At 45.8% G+C, this 15,133-nt stretch overlaps 1 protein-coding gene across 1 annotated transcript in view; it reads left to right on the forward strand.

Moving 5' to 3' along the window:
• The window catches only part of ZNF609 (zinc finger protein 609), a 192,576-nt gene extending 177,445 nt beyond the window's left edge, over window positions 1–15,131 (forward strand). Inside the window, 9 exon segments of the mRNA XM_004718062.2 lie at window positions 6,448–6,535; window positions 8,033–9,419; window positions 9,421–10,371; window positions 12,115–12,478; window positions 13,610–13,785; window positions 13,948–14,020; window positions 14,023–14,163; window positions 14,745–14,823; window positions 15,040–15,131. Coding sequence (XP_004718119.1) covers window positions 6,448–6,535; window positions 8,033–9,419; window positions 9,421–10,371; window positions 12,115–12,478; window positions 13,610–13,785; window positions 13,948–14,020; window positions 14,023–14,163; window positions 14,745–14,818 — 3,254 coding nt within the window. The 3' untranslated portion in view covers window positions 14,819–14,823; window positions 15,040–15,131.
• The last annotated feature ends 2 nt before the right edge of the window (window positions 15,132–15,133 follow it).

Consider the following 15,133-nt stretch of genomic DNA (forward strand, 5'->3'; position numbering starts at 1 on the left):
TTGAGAAACGATGTACAAATGCGCTTTACACAATTGATGTGTGTATGGATTGGGATAACAGTTGTATGAGCCCCTAATAAAATGGTAAAAATAAATAAATAAATAAATAATACAAAAAGGAAAAAAAAAAAAAGATAAATGGAATAATGTCTTAAAATTTTTAACTGTAAACTGAATACCAGAAGTTAATAATGCCAAGTAGATAAGAAAAATTAACCATTTCAAAATCATGGAAATGAGGAATAGTAATTGAAATATAATTATATATAATATAATTGAAATTTAAAAAAACACTACCTTGAATAAAGTCTAAACTGTTGTCAAAAAGAAAATTCCAAGTTAGAAAAATGAGGGTGAGTGCAGAGTAGAGACCCAAAGCCCATCTGTAGGCAACTGGACACCCCCTTACAGAAGGGTCATGTGGAGGAGACGAGCCAGTCAGGGTGCAGGGTATCAACGATGAATCATACAACTTTCCTCTAGTTAAATGCTTCCTCCCCCTACTATCATGATCCCAATCCTACCTTACAAATCTGACTAGACCAGAGGATGTACACTGGTACAGATAGGAACTGGAAACACAGGGAATCCAGGACGGATGATCCCTTCAGGACCAGTGGTGGGAGTGGCATACATGGAGGGAGAGTGGAGGGAAGGTAGGGTAGAAAGGGGGAACCGATTACAAGGATCTTCATATAACCTCCTCCCTGGGGGATGGACAACGGAAAAGTGGGTGAAGGGAGACGTCGGACAGTGTAAGATAGGACAAAAGAATAATTTTTAAATTATCAAGGGTTCATGAGGAAGGGGGGAGCGGGGAGGAAGGGGAGAAAATGAGCTGATATCAAGGGCTCAAGTAGAAAGCAAATGTTTTGAGAATGATGATGCCAACAAATGTACACGACACAATGGATGTATGGATTGTGATTAAGAATTGTACGAGCCCCCAATAAAATGATCGTTAAAAAATGAAGCACAGAGAGAAAATACCTAAGAGGAGACCCATTTAAATTACAGATGATGGTTTGAGAGGCTCTAGGATACCTTCATTGTGAGTTCTAGATAAGAAGAATGAAGGTAATGGCAGCGATAAAGGAAGTGAATCTGTAATAGGTGATACTTTTCCTGAGTTAGAGAAAGACAAGTGAGGTAAGTGGTATACTCCAACTACTAAGGATAAATTTAAAAAGCAAAAATTTTTAGTGAAAATACATGTTTTACGTGTTTCTCTCCTTCCCCCTTATATCCCAGTCAAATAGCCACACAGGGATTTTGTTTTAAAGGCATACATTCAAAAGTTAAAACAGATGAGGATACCACAGATAAAGAAGCCAAGATACAGAGTTTTGCAGTGCAGATTTCCCCCCAAAAGTGCAAGAATAGAAAGCTTTAAATACAAGGAATACGGGGTGAGACTGAAGACAGAACTGATTGAAAGTCTCTTTAAAGCAGAAGCTATACATTATTTCCCCCATATAGTATACAGCCATACCTATATAAGAGCCCTGGGGGAGTAGTGGTTACAAGTTAGGCAGCAAACGGCAAAGTCGGTAGTTCAAAACCCCCAGCCACTCCTCAGGAGAAAGAAGCTGTTTCCTCCCGTCAAAAGTTAGTCTCGGAAACCCCAAGGGTAGTTCTAGGTTCACTATGAGTTGGAATTGACTTGATGGCAGTGAGTTTTGTATGGTTTTATATCAATTGATTTATCATTTATAGAATAACTATAGAATACATCTTTAGTATTTTTTTTTCAGGTACCAATGCGATATTCTTCAAGACAGACCATATTTTACAAAAAAACAAATGAAACTTGCTGCCATTGAGTCTATGCGGACTCATTGGGCCCCTCTCTGGCTTTCTGAGACTGTAACTGTTTATGGGAGTAGAGAGCCCTTTCTCTGTCGGAGTAGTTGAGGGTTTCAAATGTCACCAGGGCTCCTGTAGACTATATATTAGGCCATAATAATAGTAAGTTTAAAAGGATTAAAATCTTACGGGGAGGGGCTGCTGGTGGTGGTGGTGGAGGTTAAATACAATAAAATGATACAGGGAGCCCTGCTAGCAGAGTTGGGTTACACGTTGTCTTGCTAACCACAAGGTCAGCAATTCAAAACCACTGGCTGCATCTTGGGAGACAGAAGAGACTTTCTACTCCCTTAAAGAGTTAAAGTCTCGGAAACCCACAGGCAATTCTATTTTTTCTTTTCTTCTTTTGCACAGAGGCAGTTCTATGTGGCCCTGTAGGGTCACAATGAGCCAGTTTCAACTCAGTGGCAGTATGTTTTGTTTTTGGAAAGTTATGTCCTATAGAGTGTATTTTCTGACCCCAATAGAATTGTATTAGGCATCACTAACAAAAAGATAACTAGAAAATCTCTAGGTTTTTTAAAAGGTGACAGCAAATTTAATTCTAAGTAGCTTTAAGGACTAAATTTTGGCGGGGGGAGGTGGGGGCAGAGAAAACAAAATATTTTAATCTGCGTTGTCTTGGAAGTGGATAAAAACGTGAAGATTTCAGTTAATGTAGGAGAATTTATACCTTTAAATATTTTCATTAAGGAGGAAAAAACCTAAAACAGAAGTTAGCAAACTTTTTCCATAAAGGGCTGTATAGTAAGCTTTTAAAACTTTGTGGGCCATGCAGTCTGTTACAATTATTCAACTCCACAGTGTAGTGTAAAACAGGCACAGATAATGTATAGCTGAGCACCGTTAGGTTCTAATAAACTTCATTGAATCTCATAATTCCATAGGTCACAAATCATTATCCTTTTCATTTTTTTCCTTCCATCAAAATATAAAGAACTCTAAAACCATAAAGTTCTTAGAAGAAAAGGGACAATGCTGTCAGGTTTAGCTGTAAACAGTAGATTTTCTAATAACAAAAGCATAAATAGTAAATAACAAAATAAATAAATGGGACCTCATAAAATTAAATACTTGTATTAAAAGACTTTACCAAAGAAGTTGGGGGTGGGGGTGGGGAGCTGTCATCTGGGAGAATATCTTCAGAAACCACATAATCAATAAGAATCCAATAACCAAAAGACAAATAATCCAATCATAAGGGCAGAGGATTTGAATGAGGTTTCACTAAAATGGACATTTAAATGGCTGCTGAACATATGAAAAGATGCTATGCACAGTGAGCATCAGGTCAGCAGTTCAAATTCACTAGCCACTTTACAGGAGAAAGATGAGGCAATCTGCTTCTGTAAAAATATTTAAGGTTGCTGTGAGTTGAGAATGAGTCAATGGCAGTGAGTTTAGGATGGCTAAGATTTAAAATAATAAATGTTGGGGAAGATATAGGGAAATTGCATCCATTATCCACTGCCCATAGGAATACAGAATGCGTACCACTGTCACAGAGAACAGTATGACAGTTCCTCAAAAAACCAAAAATAGAACTAGCATAGCACCCAGCCAGTCTACCTCTAGAGATATACCCAGGAGACTTGATAACCAAGATTCGTATGTATTTATACACCAGGGTTCATTGTTACACTACTCACAATAGCCAAAATGTGGGAACAATCTAAATGCTTATCCACAGGCGAATGCATAAAAGTCTGCTCTCGTCAAGACAGTCTTGGAAACCCAGTCCTATAGGTCTACATACACATCCAATTGACTCAGCGGCAGGGGGTTTTCTTTTTTATAGTCTTACTATTACTATAAAAATCACTACACACACACCTCCATAGTTGTTGCTTTTGAAAGGAATTGCATAGACATCATCACAATCAGTTCTAGTACACCTCCCATACATTATTTTGCTCCCTCCCTCCTCATCCCTGAAAAGCCATTGCATCAGTTATTATCTCTGTACATCCACTCCGTCTGTGCTTCATAAACTGGGAAACCTAACAGAAACAATTTTTAAAAAATGAAACCCAAAGAAAATAATAATAAAAGATTAAGAACAAAAAGACCACTAGCAGCATTAAAATAAGCTAGCCAGTCATGGAACAAGCAAGAAATATTTAAATCTAAAGCAAATTCAGGTTGGGTCAAGAGGAGGTCAACTAACCAGGTATCATACCATAGTTCCAACCACCATAATAAGATTTACAGTAATCTGTTAGCAAAGCTTATTGTGTCCCTCAACTATAGCCAGAGGAGATCTGGATGGCAGTAGGTTTGTGATGGGCGAATGCAATTGATTACTACTCAGCCAGTAAAAGAAATGAAATCTTGATCATGCTACCATATGGATGCAGCTGAAAGACATTATTCTGAGTGAAATAAGTTGATCACCAAAGGACAAATATGGTCTGACCTCATTTAGGAATAAAAAGACAAGAACAGATATAAAGAAAGTGAAGTGTAGTTAGTGATTACCACGAGTGGGATGGAGCAGAGAAGGGGGACTTCTGAGTTTTGGTGTATAGTGATAGAAAAATTGCATTGGTTAAGGGTAGAGTTGCACAACCAGTTAATAGAATTACTGTCAGCACATTGTACACCCTTGAAAAATAGAGTTAACAAAATTATGTACTATATTTAGAGCAGTGACTCCCCCCCCCCAAAAAAAAAAATAATGAGTAGCTGCTTAGGCTGCGTATGTACAACCACCCACCTCAAGGGATTTGGTTTCTTGGAGGTTTAGGGTCATGGTCTCATAGGTCTTCCCAGGTAATTGGCCTAATAACATGTTTACTCTTCTATTTCACTTCTTCGTGTATTGCCAGGTATCGGGGTCGAACTGTGACTCTTATAGTACGTACATATGGCTCTGAAGTAAAATTGAAAAAAATTTTAAAGATACTATTCAGATAATGGTGGTTTCATGTTTATAAATATATATTTATGACTCTCAGATAATTGTTAAGTTGTTGTGAGGGACAGGACTAGCTCTTCAGTCTCAAAAGTGTGCTGACCCCTGGTCTAGTGCATGGGGTCTTAAAAGCTTGCAGGTGACCATCCTGCAATTGTCTAACGACTGGTCTGGAACAACAGAGGGTGGGTGTAGGAGCATTGGAAATTGGTGGAAATGGCTGTGTGGCTAATTGCCTCCATAAACAACTACCTTCTTTGCCATGAGGCCAGAATAACTAGATGATGCTCAGCTACCATTACTGAATGTTTTTTTGATCAAACAGTCCTAATCGGAGAATTTTTAATTCTCAACTGCAGGCTTTCTAGAGCCAGGGAAGCTGCAACCATTGCCTTGGAACAATTTTTAAACAAACAAGTTGCCTAGAGCCTTCTTAAAACCATAGAGTGAAAAATGTCTGCTTTGAGCATTGTACTCTTTTAAGACCAATCTCTATGGAATCACGTTGACAACAGCAACTCTAAAGATTAGATAGAAAACTTAGGTCGAGGGGAAAACAGCTCAGAAAAGGGGACCCAACTGGAAGACTGTGATCGGTGTCACTGAATGCAGAGATTGTTGAATTGGTGAATGTTTTGCTGTGTATATTCTTTAACAACACCACAAGTGTTTTTAAAACAAAGTGTATAAGGTTTTTTATTGCAACATTATCTGTAATAACAAAAGAGTGAAGCAACGCCCACCAGTAGGAGACCAATTACACATATTAAGGAACAGCCCTTCAGGTACACTGCTGAAAACAATTGTACTGATCTAAGGCGACCCAGAACATGGTGAGGTGAAACAAACGTGCGCGTGCGCGTGCGCGTGCATGTGTGAGAGAGAGAGAGGGGTTTTTAGAAGGGAGGACTGTGACACTTGTGAAAAGGGACACTTCATTTAATAGTGGAGTGGCTGGCGTGGGTGCCTTTTGGATTTTGTACCATTACTATATTACCCATTCAAAAGCATTTTTAAGTGAAATGAACATGTCAGGAATCTTCATTGTGACATCATTTAAGAGTGAAAATGTACTAAAACCAAAATAGCTATCAACAGAGTGTAATGCGGTCAAATCACACAGTGTAACACTAGCGCAGTTAAAATAAATGGATTATTTTTATGTCAACACAACCAGATCTCAAATATGTGTTACGAAGGAAGAAAGATAGTTGGGAAAGTAATGCCCTCCGCATGATTCCCTTCATGGAAAGTTTGAAAGTGTAATGATTCATGCTCTTCAGCTGTAACGTTTTATTATTTAAAAAGAGACATCTCCTACAAGTGTGCCCCCAAATCATTATCAATCTGTTATACTGGGTGGTGAGTCATGAGTTTTTTTGTTAGGTTTTGTTTTCAGTTCTGTTTTGTTTGCTCGAAATATTGAATACTTTTTTTCAGGGTGGGTGGGAGATAAAGAAATGTGCCTTCTCCAGGGCAGACTGTCTCTGCAGCTTTTGCCCACCTCGGGGCTCTAGTAGCATTGCAGATCATTCTCATGGAACAATTCTGGCGAGGCCTGAGTGTCCCACTGGGACGCAGAGCGCCCACAGTGGGGCCCAGGTGGAAGACATTTCAGTAGCCAGCAGGATTTCTACTGTTTATATGGGAACCTTTTTGTATTTCAGGGATGTTGGTGGTGAATGTAACATGGAGGAACAAGACATATGTAGGTACGCTGCTTGACTGTACCCGGCATGACTGGGCACCCCCAAGGTGAGTGAGTACTCAACAGCGTTTTATTAATGCTTCACGTGAACCCCCTAATTCAGGTACTCTCGAATGCCTATCCTGCTGGAGTTGCACACCCAGCTTTAAAAGGACATGATAATATAGAGATAATATAGAGATAAGGGAAGGCACTGACTTTATCTGACATTCAAGAAGAATAAATGAATTAATTATTGAGATGCGTGTGGGGAAGGATAACTTGAACTGGGTAGGAAACCCTGTTGGAGGCTTTCCGTGGGACTGCTGAATTCTTGTCTTTCCCTGTAGTCCCTCGAGACCAAATTCATAAAGCGTAACTTTGGGTGAGCATTCATTGTTGATAGCTTTTGTTGGTAGAGGTCACTCAGAAAGTCAAACTCAAAAGCATGTTCACTTTTATAAACTCTAATAGACTATGTGGGTTGCACAGGACCTTTTCTTTGTAATTGGACCTTAAAGAAAGCCATTTCCATGAACAATCTCAGAGCCTGTTAAAGCTTGTTCCTAATATTAGTGTCTGGTTAGCTAGGGTTTGGGGCTTTAGAAAAATCATTTTTAGCCTACACCAGTCTGTTATTCCCATGGAATAAAATTGAGTAGGAAAGTAAAGCTCTTGACTCCATACTATACCCCACTCCCTCACAGGTATAATGATGCTCCCCCTAGAATATGTGCTTGTTGATTCTTCCTAGTTTTCAGAGATGCCAGACCAATTTGTACAGATTTTCAGAATGTTGTCTGGCTATAATCAGACTTTCACAGAAGTTGTCCTAACAAGAATCAGAAACACATGCACTAAGACCGACATATCGTTCATTTCGCTCACCCTTTGCATTTCTGGGAAAACGTTAGGACATATTTTTGTGAAGACATATTGGGGTCCAGAGACAGGAGCCAAGACGCTAGGTGCTAACAAAGGGGCTTAATCTTAGAGGTTTTCTGGGAACCTAAAGGAAATACTTGAAAAATTTGCCTCTCTTCTCCCCACCCCAACTCCACCCCCAATACCTATTGGCTCCTACTGTCAAAGAGACCACCTGTTGCAGCTGCCCCCCTGGGACAAAATCATCCAAACAGTCTACAGACCTACAAATGGATGAGCCCCAGCCGAGGGTTTCATTCTAGGCAGTGATTTGAGCTCCAAGAAAAGCTGTTTTAGGACCAGCGAGTGGATATGGCTGTAGCTGCTGTATAAGGGACCTACCTGTCAGTCTACATGGGCACTTCGTTCTACTAGCCTGGAACATTGGTGGTGTGGTGCACAGAGGAAAAGCAGTGAGCTTACAGCAGACCTAGATTCTAGGCCATACATTGTCATCAATTAATATGTGACCTCAACCAAGTCACTCAATATGCATCATAGGAGCTTATAGTTCCACGTATTCAAATATTTCCTTAATAAATCTTGTTCATTAAAGATGATAATCTGAGCTATTCTAGAGGCTGTTTGAAGATGTGCTCCACTCTTAATGATACCCTGTTTGTGTTTTGTCCTTTGTCAAGGTTCTGTGACTCCCCCACCAGTGACTTGGAAATGCGTAATGGTCGAGGTAGAGGCAAGCGAATGCGTCCCAACAGTAGCACACCTGTCAATGACACAGCTACAGCCTCTGACAGTAAAGGGGCCAGCAGCAGCAGCAAAACCCGGGCAGGAGCTAATAGTAAAGGCTGTCGGGGCAGCCAGAATTCTTCAGAGCATCGCCCACCTGCCAGCAGCACCTCAGAGGATGTCAAGGCTAGCCCGTCCTCAGCTAACAAGTGGAAAAACAAACCCCTTTCAGATATGTAGCTGAATTCTAGCTCAGAGGACTCCAAAGGGAGCAAGCGTGTTCGTACAAATTCCATGGGCTCAGCCACAGGTTCCCTCCCTGGGACCAAGGTAGAACCCACTGTCCTGGACAGAAATTGTGCGTCCCCCGTTCTGATTGATTGCCCTCACCCAAACTGCAACAAGAAGTACAAGCACATCAATGGACTGAAGTACCACCAGGCTCATGCCCATACAGATGATGACAGCAAGCCAGAAGCAGACGGGGACAGCGAGTATGGAGAGGAGCCCTCCCTCCATACTGAACTTGGGAGTTGCAATGGTGTATCTGTTTCACAAAAAGGTTCCTTGTCCCCTGCCCGCTCAGCTACTCCCAAAGTCAGGCTCATAGAGCCCCATAGCCCTTCTCCTTCAAGCAAATTCAGCACAAAAGGTCTCTGTAAGAAAAAGTTGAGTGGGGAAGGGGACCCAGACCTCGGGGCTCTGTCCAATGATGGCTCCGATGATGGACGCTCAGCAGTGGATGAAACAAGCAGTGACGCCTTTGACTCTTTGGAAAGGAAGTGTATGGAAAAAGAAAAATGTAAAAATACCTCTAATTTGAAAGCTGAAAAGATTCCTTCCAAGAGCTTAAAGTCAGCCCGGCCCATTGCCCCTGCCATCCCCCCACAGCAAATCTATACTTTCCAGACAGCCACCTTCACAGCAGCAAGCCCAAGCTCCTCCTCAGGCCTGACCACCACGGTGGTCCAAGCCATGCCCAACAGCCCCCAACTCAAACCTATTCAGCCCAAGCCCACCGTGATGGGAGAGCCCTTTACAGTCAACCCTGCCTTGACGCCAACCAAGGATAAGAAAAAGAAAGACAAAAAAAAGAAGGAATCTTCAAAGGAACTTGAAAGTCCTCTGACCCCTGGGAAGGTTTGTCGATCAGAAGAAGGCAAGAGCCCCTTCAGAGAATCATCAGGAGATGGGCTGAAAATGGAGGGGCTGCTAAATGGCTCCTCAGACCCCCACCAGAGCCGATTGGCCAGTATCAAGGCTGAAGCGGACAAGATCTACAGCTTCACAGATAATGCTCCCAGCCCTTCCATTGGAGGCGGTAGCCGCCTTGATAGCACCCCCCCCTACCCAGCCCATGACCCCCTTACATGTAGTAACCCAGAATGGAGCTGAAGCCAGCTCAGTCAAAACCAACAGCCCTGCATACTCCGACATCTCTGATGCTGGGGAGGATGGGGAGGGTAAGGTGGACAGTGTCAAGTCGAAGGACCCTGAACAGTTGGTGAAGGAAGGGGCGAAGAAAAGTCTTTTCCCCCCTCAGCCTCAGAACAAAGACTCACCGTATTACCAAGGCCTTGAGAGTTACTACTCGCCGAGCTATGCCCAGTCCAGCCCAGGAGCTCTGAACCCCGGCAGCCAAGCAGGAGTGGAGAGCCCGGCCCTAAAGACTAAGAAGGAGGAGGAACCCGAGAGCGCAGAGGGGAAAGGGAAGAACGACGTCTGCGAGGAGAAGCGAGCAGAGCTGAGCACGCCCAGTCAGCAGCCCTCCGTCATCCAGCAGCGCCCCAACATGTACATGCAGTCTCTCTATTACAACCAGTATGCCTATGTGCCCCCCTATGGCTACAGCGACCAGAGTTACCACACTCACCTCCTGAGCACAAACACGGCGTACCGGCAGCAGTATGAGGAGCAGCAGAAACGGCAGAGCTTGGAGCAGCAGCGGGGCCTGGACAAGAAGGCAGAGATGAATCTGAAGGAGCGGGAGGCAGCACTCAAGGAAGAGTGGAAGCAAAAGCCACCAGTCCCACCAACTCTCACCAAGGCCCCCAGCCTGACGGACCTGGTCAAGTCGGGACCCAGCAAGGCCAGGGAGCCAGGGGCTGACCCTGCTAAATCGGTGATCATCCCCAAGTTAGACGACTCCTCAAAATTCCCCAGCCAGGCCCCAGAGGGACTTAAAGCAAAACTGAGTGAAACCAGCCACCAAGGCAAGGAGGGCTCTGAGGCCAAGGCAGGTGCTGAGTGTGGCCGGCAGGCCGAAGTGGATCCGATACTCTGGTACCGACAGGTAACTGTTGTCCTCGTAGGAAGTGGAATACCATTTGAGTCTCTGTGCTGTAGCTCACATGTTAGAGCTGTTTACATAGGGCCCCAACTAAATTGAGATGAGCAGGGTCCTTTACCTTGCTAGGTCATTTCCATGTTTTGTTAAAAAGCCTTTGTACTTCAGTGTTTTAACCATTTGACAAAAAGGTCTTGGATAAGTTAGCTGTTGTTAGGGTCATGCGGGACTTCCACTAGAAGAGCTCCATCCCCAGAGTTTGGGCTGTCTCCCACTGCTTGGCTCCTAAGGAATGAGTTCATGATGGTCTCCCTGTTGTAGGATAGGCCAAAAGTGGGGTGCTCTTCATATTGAGAGACTGTAAACAGCTTTAGGAGGTTGAGTCAAGACGAAGCACTGGGGGTAGGAGATTTAGAGACCCTTCTTTTCCCTAGTGGTTCCAGGATTCCTTCACCCCCACCCTCCCTCCTGCCTTGGGCTATATTGGCCACTTTCCACCCACGAGTTTGCTCTGAGGAGCCTGGACATCCATGGGAAGGGAATATCTTTTCAGCTTAGAGAGCTGTTTCTGCAGCTTGCTTGTCTCCCAGAAAACTCACTGATGGCTCTGCCCTTTCTTGCCCCACTGCCTCCTTTTGGGCCGGGAGGGGAAGGGGATTTTTTTTTTTTAATAAATCATTTTATTGGGGGCTCGTACAACTCATCACAATCCATACATCAATTGAATCAGGCATGTTTGTACATATGTTGCCCTCATTCTTTTCTGCACATTTACTTTCTATTGAGTCCTTGGTATCAGCTCTTCCTCAACCCACCCCCCTCATAACCTCCTGATAGATTGTACATTGTTATTTTCTTCATCTCTCACACTGACTGCTGTCTCTCTTCCCCCATGTTTCTGTTCTTCCCCCTGTAGAGGGGTGTATGGTTATGTGTCGATCATTGTGATCGGTTCCCCCTCTTCCCCCTACCCATCTGACATCACTATTCCCACTCCTGCTCCTGGATTCTGGGTGTCATGAGCTCCCATCCCTTTCTATACCTGTGTACATGTTCCAGTCTAGTCTTAATTGAGAAGCATCACTGGGGTCATGGTAGTGGGGGGAGAGGAAGCCTCAAGGAACCAGAGGAATATAGTGTGTCTCATTGATGCTTTACTGCACCCTAGTGACTCATCCCTTCCCTGTGGCCCCTCTGTGGGGAGATTGTTCCACTTTCTACAGATGGGCTTTGGATCTCTGCTCCAGCCCCCTTCATTCTCAACAATATGTTTCTGTTCGTTATGTGTCTCCTATTACCCGGTCCCTATGACTCCTCATGATCGCACCAGTAGTGTGCTTCTTCCAGGTGGACTTGTTGCTTCACTGCTGAATGGAAGTGTAACTTCAAGCCTTTAAGACCCCAGACACCGTATCTTTTAATAGCCGGCCACCATCATCTTGTTCACCACATTTGCTTTGTCTTCAGTGATTGTGTTTGGAGGGTGAACATATCACACTGTCGATTGGTTAGGACAAAGTGTTCTTGTATTGAGGGAGGGTACGTGCAGAGGCCCAAAGTCCATCCTGGAAGGGGACTTTTTAAGTGCGAGAGAGTGGGGTTGGATCGTAAGGGGAACTCATCTGACAGAGGTCGAGATTGGGCTCTGCCCTGGGTGTCTGGTAATCATCCGGTATTCCTACCAGGACCTTGGGTTTTTGCAGTCTTTTGTCTGTGCAACACTCAACCGTGGTTCTGCGATCGTTATAGGAGGCAGAGCCCCGGATGTGGACTTACGTGTATCCTGCCAAGTACTCGGACATCAAGTCAGAGGATGAGCGATGGAGAGAGGAGCGGGATCGCAAGCTGAAGGAGGAGAGGAGTCGGAGTAAGGACTCCGTGCCCAAGGAGGATGGGAAGGAAAGCACAAGTAGTGACTGCAAGCTGCCCCCGTCGTCGGAAGAAGCCCGGGGCAAGGAGCCCAGACCAAGTGTCCATGTGCCTGTGTCCTCGCCCCTCACCCAGCACCAGTCCTACATCCCCTACATGCACGGCTACTCTTATAGCCAGTCTTATGACCCCAACCACCCCAGCTACCGGGGCATGCCTGCTGTGATGATGCAGAATTACCCAGGTACAGCACCACAGACCTGGCGGGGAGGTGGGCACAGTTGGCAAAGCCAGAATTGCTAGCATGCTCAGCCCTCAGGTTTATTATTGAAGTTCAGTTAGATGGCAGTCCTCCTTTGATAGTGTGTTTTCCTGAGGCGTCGAGCCGCAGTAAACGCACTCCTTGAGTGACCCCCAGTGGCCGGCTGTGGGAACAACATTCTCCCTCACTCCAACTCTTGTCTCCCGCTGCTGTCTTCCCTCAGTTGGCATTTTCAAGCATGTAATCTACATTCTTCAATGTTCTAGACACTGAGTAGAAAAGAAGTGAAAACGACTAGGTTCCTCCCCTTGAAGAGCTCACAAAATAATTGTAGCAAGGGAGACACATGCAGCAATTGAAAGTCAACACAGGGCAAGTGTATGCATGCAACTTTCAACTCCTGTTCAGCAGTGGGAGGAGCAGGGGGATGTCAGGTTGGGGGGAGATGCAATGAGAAGGGTCCCACCAAGGAAGCAGAAATGTCACACCTGTCAGCGCTGACGGTGCCCTATGATGTAGGGGGTTCAATGTTAAACGTGTGAGAAGGAGATGCTCTTAACCAGTTGTAGTCACTGAGGGCTGCTCTGTAACACAGAGCTCCCAGCTCCTGTTTGAGGGCAGCCTACGAGCCTTTATGTGCTGGTGTCACAAGTGAATGTTAGAAAGAGGGATGCCCAGTTGACTCCCTGTGGTATTGCTTTCGCCCTGTCACGTTCACCCATTTGTATAAAATTAATACTTTGTGTGTTTTGAGCAGTACGGTGAGGGATTTGGTGTCTTTGTTGGCAGCTACAGAAAATGAAGCTCAGAAAGGGAGTTAATTTGCTCCAGGTTACCCAGCTAATAAGTCTCAAGGGATTTGAACCCATGGCCACCAGACTCCAAATACTATGATCTTTGCACTTGGCCAGACCCTGCTCCAAAGTGAGTGTGGTTTGGAGACCTGCAGCGGGTGGGGAAGTTGGCTGAGAAGAAGGTTTTATTGTAGAGCTCGGGTTCTGACCAGGGGAAAGAGGACAGCAATGGTCCCAGTCCAAGGCCTCGAGGCCAGAAGGACCTCACCCCATGCCTGGGAGGCTCACTGACCCCTCCTGCTTCGTTTCTCATTCACAGGTTCCTATCTGCCTTCCAGCTACTCCTTTTCCCCCTATGGCAGCAAGGTCTCCGGGGCTGAGGACGCTGACAAGGCCCGGGCCAGCCCCAGTGTCAGCTGTAAGTCCAGCTCAGAGTCCAAAGCCCTGGACATCCTGCAGCAGCATGCCAGTCACTACAAGAGCAAGTCCCCCACGGTAAAGGCACTCTGGGAGCAATGCAGGGCACCTTGGTGGGGTGCCCCCTGGGTTCTGGGCGACATGCCGTTTGGGGGAGTTTTGGCATGGGCTCTGTGCACCTTGCTCTCTTCAAGGGTGGTATGCCTCAAGGCAGTGCCTTGTGTCTGCTTTGCTTTCTAGATCAGTGACAAAACTGCTCAGGAGAGAGACCGGGGCAGCTGTGGGGTGGTTGGGGGTGGTGGCAGCTGTAGCAGTATGGGGGAGCAGGCGGGTCTGAGAGGAGTGTCGACCGGCCCCGCACCTCCCCTTCGCAGCGCCTGATGTCCACTCACCACCACCACCACCATCTGGGCTACTCATTGCTCCCCGCACAGTACAACTTACCCTACGGGGCAGGTAAGCCCCCTTTGTCTATTCCAGGAGCAAAGGGGCCCAGGTAAGAAGCCCCAAACTTGAGTATTTAGCCCCCAAGGTGGTACAAATGATTAGAAGTTGGTGGTGCAAAACCCACACCCCAACAGCACTGTGAAAGAGAAGACCTGGCAGCCTGCTGCTGTGAGGGTCACAGCGGAGAAGACCCTGTGGAGCAGTTCTACTCTGTCACCAGGTGGCCTCCAGGCAGTGGGATAGGCTCAGGGTAACAGAACACAGTCTGTCCAGAGCCCTGGCCCCCTTGCAGGTCACCATAAAACATAAGGCACTGATTTCCACCTTTGGAGCTTGGAGACTCCCGAGACTCCTCCAGAATATTGGCTTTGATCGTCTGGAGAATAAGGAACAGGCGTTCCCTCCCGCAAAGAGCAACAAGCCCTGAGAAGCACAGCCTTATTGCCTGCGCCAGCTGCTTGGCTCTTTGACTAAGTAGAAGACTTTTCCTCTCACACCCGAAAATGTCCGCACTCGTTCTTCCCCGTGCCCAACCCCGCCCCTCGTACAGGAAAGCACTTGACAGGAGAGTTGCCTGTTCTCCTCCTCAGGGCTTTCCTCCACGGCTATTGTCGCCAGCCAGCAGGGCTCAGCACCCTCACTGTACCCACCCCCTCGGAGGTGAGAATGGTAAGTAACTCTGGGGTCAGGGTATGGAAATGGGGGTCCCTCCCCAAGCCTCTTGGACAAGTTCCCCATAAAGCCAGGTGTTTTGCGGAGACGCCTGTGGATCACCCCTGTCCCTGAACCCTGCCTGACCGCGGTGCACTTTGTTCTCAGGGCACCACCTTACGGTTGTCATACCAGCCAGCTGCATGCCGTGACCTGTCCGTGTTTCCCTTGCAGACCACCAAGTGCCCAGATAAAGTCAGCTTCGCGGGCCCGGACTGGCTCACCCATGTCGCTGCTGGAGGTGCTGTGTAGACATCAGTTAAATGGT

Source organism: Echinops telfairi, unplaced genomic scaffold (assembly GCF_000313985.2).
Source record: "Echinops telfairi isolate 266 unplaced genomic scaffold, ASM31398v2 ScPeMD7_4048;HRSCAF=4782, whole genome shotgun sequence".
Lineage (NCBI taxonomy): Eukaryota > Metazoa > Chordata > Mammalia > Afrosoricida > Tenrecidae > Echinops > Echinops telfairi.